Source organism: Montipora capricornis, chromosome 14 (assembly GCF_036669925.1).
Source record: "Montipora capricornis isolate CH-2021 chromosome 14, ASM3666992v2, whole genome shotgun sequence".
Lineage (NCBI taxonomy): Eukaryota > Metazoa > Cnidaria > Anthozoa > Scleractinia > Acroporidae > Montipora > Montipora capricornis.
Window position 1 is genome coordinate 22,977,991 of NC_090896.1, and position 7,500 is coordinate 22,985,490.

The 7,500-nt window shown below is 40.7% G+C and overlaps 1 protein-coding gene and 1 pseudogene across 1 annotated transcript; both read right to left on the reverse strand.

Annotated features, from left to right (window-relative positions):
• Positions 1-9: 9 nt before the first annotated feature.
• On the reverse strand, positions 10-1,367 carry LOC138031705 (uncharacterized). Its single transcript, XM_068879346.1, has 2 exons — positions 1,132-1,367; positions 10-562 (listed from the first exon to the last, which is right to left on the reverse strand). The coding sequence occupies exons 1-2, from the start codon at positions 1,365-1,367 to the stop codon at positions 10-12; spliced, it is 789 nt and encodes a 262-aa protein (XP_068735447.1).
• Positions 1,368-4,548: 3,181 nt separating this feature from the next.
• LOC138031706 (uncharacterized) overlaps positions 4,549-7,500 on the reverse strand; it is an 11,417-nt pseudogene continuing 8,465 nt past the window's right edge.

Consider the following 7,500-nt stretch of genomic DNA (forward strand, 5'->3'; position numbering starts at 1 on the left):
TATCAGACCTCATACCTGAACAATTTCAAAATGTACAACTTTCATTAATTTTGTGCACAGCATTGTATAAACACCAAATTTTGCAGAATGGCCCATGGAATCAAATCGACCATCACCAGACCAGACAACATCCTTCATGTTTTTCAAGGTGCTGATGAGGCCAGCTCTGTATTCCTCCCAATGGGAGATGACAGTTGGGAAAATAAAAGTGCGCTGATGAGCAAAGAATGTTCTTGAAGAGTAGGCACACAGTCGCAAGTGGCGGAAGACTAGCAAAACCTTGCTTATGGAGGCACCTGCCATAAGCACAGCAAAGCTCAAAAGCATGTTGCCAGCAGGGTATTTGCCTTGGTGCATGGAAGTTTTGGAATTCCACACATATCCCTTGCATTTTCGGCAGTGCTGTTTGACAGTCGCCATTGTGCCATTTTGTTTCATTTCAACTTCTGGCTTGTCTGCCTTGCAGTTGAAACAGAACAAAATGAAAATTTTCATCAGCATCTCATGAAATACTATAAATTTTGGCTGGTTATACTTGTAGCCTGGGCAATCTTGGTCAACTCTGAAAAAGAAATTAGATGATCAATAGCTGACTACAATGTATGACATGAATGCAAAATTAAATTACAACAAAACAAAAATCAAAACAGTACAGTAGGAAAGGTGTCCTTCGACGCATCAAGAGATTCACCGAAGTTGCTGCCAATTCTTCAAAAGGTAAAGTGATGAAACACATCTTCAGGGTTCGTACACTTTTTGTGTCCTAAAATTCAGTTACTTTTCCAGGACCATGCCTGGCAAAATCCATGACTACTTGAATATAGGTATGCACTCCACAATATGAAATGAGACAGGTTCCATTTGTGTTCCATTTGAGACAGGAATTTAATTTTTTTTGTGCATAGAGCTAATTTTCCAGGATTTTTCATGATTTGTCTTCATTTTCCAGGATTGCCAGACCTAGATTTTACAAGATTAGAATTGCATGACTTGCCAGGATTTCCATGACCTGTACGACCCCGGCATCTAGACTGACAATGACCGATGCTGAATTTCACACTAAAAGCCTGTTGGATTGGAAGTGAAAACATAGCTTATTTGAGTTCTATGCTAAAAGAAAAACACTCTTACTTGATATCATGATTGTGGTCTCTCTCGTTATCCCCATCTTCCTCATTGCTGTAGGCCTCTTGGTCCATACTTCTTTCACCTTCACCTTCAGTCCAATCGTCATCATCGTCCTCTGTTTCTGTACCTGTACTGGACCATGTGTAATAGTGTGCAGAACATGATGTGGATTTAGGTCCAGTTTCACAGGGATTGATATCTGGATCCTCATTAGGTAGATCTCCTTCACCATCAGTCATTATTTCCTGATGCAAACCCTAGAGAAAGACAATAAAGATCACCAGGCAAGAATTTATTTTCAGAACCTTATAAAGTTACCAGTATGAGTAAGGAATACAATGTAACATTGTGCTCTACTGTCATGTTGTTTAATCATTTGATCAACCACTAATAAAAATAATGTAAAAGAAATATAAATTTGATCTTATGTTCAAAAGCATCATACCTGGAGTGTACAAAGTGGCACATCAATGATTGTTTTCAACAAGATGCCAAAACGCTAACACCATGAGCCAAGACTAATAAATAAAAAGCATTTGAGATTTTGTTCTATATAGGCACTATTTCATTCACTGATTAGCAAATGCAGCCCCTCCACCATAAATACAGTACTGTGCAAAAGTAATGAGAGCGAATTTCGACGAATTTAGTCTATTGTTCTCGAATTTCGACGATATGTCGGCGAAATTTCGCGAGGTATTTCGTGTCGTTCAATGCGATATCTCGAAGAAAATGCGGCGAAATGATGCGAATTCTTTCGAAATTTCGAAGTAACGAACTTTCCTTGCTGTGAACTCTTTCGAAATTTCGAAGAAATGAACTTTCGTTTCTTCGAATTTTCGAAGCAGTGAACTGTCGTTAAAAATACACTGTACATTATAATTGCAGTAACATACATAACTCGGAACCAAACGCGCTTTGTTGATTTATTTACATCACAACTGAAGAGCATTTCAAAAATTAGCTAGAGAAATTTAACCCGCACTCTGCTGCTCTGCGTGACGACACTATATTAAGAACGGCTGCGTAGGAGACTACCATGACGACCCGCAAGCCCTAGATACTTGTCGCTCGGTCATTTGCAATGACCGAACTTTGATCCCGACTAAAGATTAGACAATAGAACCTGTGACAGTTCTCACAGTAAGAATCGCGTAAATGCTCTGGTGAATGAACGCGTAAAATCACTCACACGTCAACGCTATGCTAATCTCTGAAACCCGAACTCGGCGATTAAACCCAGTGGTGTGTGCAATATAAATCACACTTCAACTTAAAGGAACTCCCAACACAAAAGAAAGGTGATTTCCGAAACAATTTTTTTATGAAATATCTTCGTACAGTCGGACTTTCACTAACCCTGGCTAGTCCTGTTCTTAAAAAAGTTAACTATTCCAATCAGCTTCTGTTCCATCGTTATTTTTTTTTCTTTTTGGCTTGGCGGCTGGTACGCGTCAGATCGAGTAATTTTCTGTTACCAGGCTTGTGTGGCTTTACACGTTTCCTTTAATTGTGCTGGTTGATATTACTAGTGGAACTTGTAGCAAAGTTAAAATGCCAATGATGCAAATCATTTAAACAGACTGTCATAAAAGACTGAAAGTGCTCTTTCCAGTGTACGAGGCCAAAATGTCCAGACTGATTTTGGTAGAAAATGCTATAAAATACCGCTTTTCGGGTCACTTAATTCTGACGTAATCCGCTAAATGAGCCCCACGGAAATACATGGAAACAGCTGGCATATCAGGGTTTCAGGGCTACTCACTTTTCAAACAATGTCGGTTTATACGGTGGATTGCTCGTCCTGTAAAAAAGTGTTTAAGACGCTCTACGCGAGGGAACACCATCAAATCGAGAATGAATTGGTACCCGTGTTTAAAGACCAGGACGAAAATTGCCCCCGCCAATGTTGCAAGGTTACAAGACATGGATTGCCGGCCTGGTGGAAAGGATAAACTCCACATTTCATCCTCGTCTTCCAGGTATATATTTTGCATACTTTAATTACCTTGTACTGAAAAGCTAATGCCAATCTCAGCCATGGATTGCTGCATTGTTTTGATAAATAAACAATACGTCATTCTTGTAATACAGACTATTACTTCCGTGAAGGGAACCACGTAAAAAGCAGATTTGCAACTTTTCGAGCGTCTTTCAGGTTTTGGTAGCGCAAGATTGTTGTGAAGTGCGGAAACCGCCCCCAGCTTCTTATTACCTACAACTTGCCTGAGTCGAGTCTTTCAGATACTCGAGAAACTACCCCCACCCCGACCACACCGTAAAAATGAGAGTAAGCATAGTCCAAAACACAAAACTTTTATTTCAAATGATGGCTGGCCAGAGAGTCATTTTCGAGGATGTTATCCAGCGGTGCACTGATGGCTTGACGGATATGTTTCAAAGACAGTAGCTCCCATCAGACTTGTTTATGTACACGCATTGTCTTCTTATGTACATGGCATCTTAGTACTATGAAAGAACAAAACGATTGGTAGCCCATGGGAGAGGGGTGAGAGGGTAGGGATTTGACATATTCAATGAAATGTTTTGTGAAATGCACTACTAAATTGCCAACTTTGAGTTGACAAACAGAAACAAATAACCCTATCTGGGAATAGTAAGATCACAAGTACCAAGACAACCACGGACAACACTGAACCCCCCACCCACAGGCAGTTAATGCCAACGTCCCTCTTATTTTCTATCATTATAGAATTTTTCTTGTTTTCTAGGGAGATGGATTAAAATTGATTGCCATCAAGTACCAAAGTCATACTTTGAGTACCTTATTGGGAGGATAAATGCTCAATTGAACTCTGTGCGAGAGGTGTGCCACAAAGCACAACCCTGTTATCAAGCCTCTACAATGAAGCTGTCATATAAAGTGTGGTATATGGACAAACTTTTAAATGCACTAGAGGAACAAGAACTGGCATCCCTAAACACAGAAGTGCTATTCTCAGGAAATGAGATGTGCGAGGAAGAAGAAAATGACGAAGGCCTGCCTGCAGAGGAAGAAATTAAAAGAGCAAAACAAAGGGCTTATGTTCCTGGACAAAAAAGAAAAAGGCCGTCATCAAAGTCATCATTAATTGTTGGGTATGGAGAGGGAAGAGCCACATGAGAAGTTGAACTTATATGGTGGCCACACTTGTACACTCTAACCGAGCATGGCCAAATGGTCCTGAGACTATATATAGAAAAATGTAATTTTTAATAACATTATAAAATGTGCAGTTCCCAAAAATATCTGTACCCACCTGAAGAAAGGTCATTGCAAATTCCGAGATGGAGAGGGTGGGGAGGGGGTTGAAAAGGTAAAAATTGTTACTGAATGTACAAAGCTCAACTCAAAATTTCTGGAGGGTGAGGGCTGAAACCAAATCTCTTCTGTGTGGATATTATGGATATTTTCTGGAATCACACAATGATATAAATATAATTTAGGTACACCCAATACACTGACCTCTGCTTTTTCCATTGAACAATAAGAGTCATTAACTCTTTCCTCAGACTGGTCATGTTCTTAAATGTCCACTGAAATGATGGAGGGCAGTTTCTGCTTTTTATGATATCTCTCATCAACAAAATGACACCAACACCACAGCTCGCAGATCCCTCACCGGTTTTAGTTTGACGAGGCATGTTGAGGTGTGGTAAAGGGAGATCTAGTTTGGGTTGGTTCCAATTTTCCTCTTGGAAACTGACATTGTGGGAGAGAAGCTGAAAGCCAGTTAGCATGTTCTTAATAACCACTAGAATGTCTCTTGGTTGGGCAATCTTAAGTCCGTCATCAAAATGTACAGTTCTGCTTGCAACATCGAAGCACAGCAATCCCCAGTGTTGTGGTGAATCAAAATGAAAAGGTGCCAAAATGTATGTGGCATCTTGCACAGCGCAGTGGCCAAAGAAGGGCATCACCATTTGGCTGAAGAACCGTGGTCCTTGTTTTGCCCAGGTTTGGCTGTACGATGAGAGGTACACTAGGTTAGTCGGCTTGCTGTCCTCAAGAAATTTCAAACATACTGTGTCTATTGTGAAACCATTAACGTAGCGTTCACCAGCTAGAGTGCTGAAGTCAGTAGCATCCATAATGCATGTGCCTTGTCTAATAATCTCCTCATTAGGCCTAGAATTACAAAGTACATCTCTGACTTCGGTAAGGTCTGATACAGAGCTGCTGTTGTTTGCAAGCCACCTTTTTTCTTCTCTGAAACTGACAGCTTCTGAAGCTAGACCACACATGGTCTGATATAGACCAACTGATTCTTTAGTGAAAGTTCCTAGCCTGCCCATAGTCACTGTAGCTTTGTCATCTTCATCCCCATCATCAGGTCTGTCAACATTAATAGTCCCCACAGTTCTAGTACCTGACAGTTCTTTCAAAAGCTGTACAGCATGTGTCACTGCACTTTCTGCTGGACGAAGATTGACTAGCAGTGGGTTACTGACCTCAATTGGACTCTGAACAAGCTGAATATCTTGCTTTGAAATGAAAGCAACTTTGGGAAGTTTCAAAGATGCTCTTTCACCACGAGTAAGAACACTGAGATTTTCCAAAATTTCTTTACCACATGTATGCCAGGTTACATTACCAGGTTTTACTTGGTCTGAGGGGCAACTGTTATTACTATTCTGCAAAGTTGATATTGCCACTGCTGTGGCTGTACAGTTGCTGGTGCTTTGCTGCTGCTGTGTTGTTGCCTCTCCTGCAGGTACTGGTGCCACTGAGGCAGTGTTGTTCCCATGCTGCAGTGTAAACCCTGCTGCTTGTTTTGGCATGTCTCTGCCTGTGCTGCTGTCATCCTGTTGCGATGATGCTGTCTCTGGTAGTGGTGCCACTCCAAGAGTGTTGCTGGTTTTGTGTTGTGGTTCTGTGGCTGGTTTGCCGCCACTTTGTTCACAATTTCTTTCCCACTCTTCATGGTTGTAATCAATTAGTGGAAATTGGCCTGGTACCACCACACAGTGCTTTGTCATCTCTGTGTACTCATATTCACAATAATCAGGACCAAACAGATTAGTAAATAGCTCGTCCATTTTTCCAATCCATTCTCTGTCTTCTTTACTCCAATCCATTCTTTTAGCTTTCCAACCACACCCTCTGTAGGAGAACAGCTTGTCTCCTGAAAGAAGAAAGTTAAAGAAGTAAAGTATTTGCATACTTTAAATTGCAATCTGAATAAGCTAAATATCTTGCTTTGAAATGAAAGTAAAAAGGAACTTTCTGGAATCAGGTCTTAGGGTTGACATTTTTATCAAGGCAAAGGGTTTTTGTTTTATCATCAGTGGATGTTTGGAGCATGACTAACTCCTACGGAGTCTTCCTGTAAGACAGGCTGATCTATAGACAATCATGTATATTACCAGATGTAATGGACTGTCTAGCCTCTCTGAATGCTCGCCTCATGTCAAGTAGCATCTCTGTGTAAATATGGGTGAGGATTTGGTCCACTATAGCATAAGATAAAAGTACAATTGTTATTGGTAATTGGTACTCTTGCTACTTCCACATCATTTGTGTGAGGATTTATAGACTGGAATCTCAACTTACCTGAGGAAGTAGTGCCTGATGAGTCATGTGAGGTTGCTCTTAAGTAGAGCAACCTTTGGAGCTTGTGTCCAGCCTCATAACCCTGGTTGGATAGGTGGTGTAATGAGCGATGCATCCGAAAAAGCATTGGTACGTGCTCCACAGTGAGGTGGCCATAGTCACCTGTGCCTAGGCTTGTTCCAAACATCTCTAGCAGAAGGAACCCCCACTCTTTACACTAAAAAAATTGAACATTACAGTCAACAACAAAGTGGGTGGAAATTAATTGTTTAACTAAAGAGGAGATATTGGATATTGGCCAAGTTCGTTTTTTGCATGTTTATGGACCGAGAGGGAGTTCAAGGTCCATAAACACACAAAAAAAAGAATGAGCAAGCCAATATCCAGCCATCTTGACCAAACCGGCTTGTTCAATAAAGGATTATTTTATTTACGGCTTTCGGGCAATTTTTTCAGTGGGTAGTCCCGCTCGGATAGCCAGTCACAGGTCAGGATTTGATTCATCTTGCCCACTCAAGGTTCTAGCAGTATGATAAAGGAGAATCTTTGTATACAATTTGTCTTATTAGCATAAGTGATACAGTTTCTGATCGAGCTCCAGAAACATTAGTTCTGAATATTGAAATGGCATAGCATGCTTAACTGATACAAGGAATTTGTGCCCAATGTATGGAATGGTTTTTGTGCGACACAGGTTTAAAATTCAAAATTTTACAAAGAATGTATGAGCTTCTTAGCGCTTTCGCCACCCAGAGAGTTTGCAGTTTCTCCTCAAGTATCACACCCAAAGAGCCAAAACTTTCGCCAACTACTAAGTT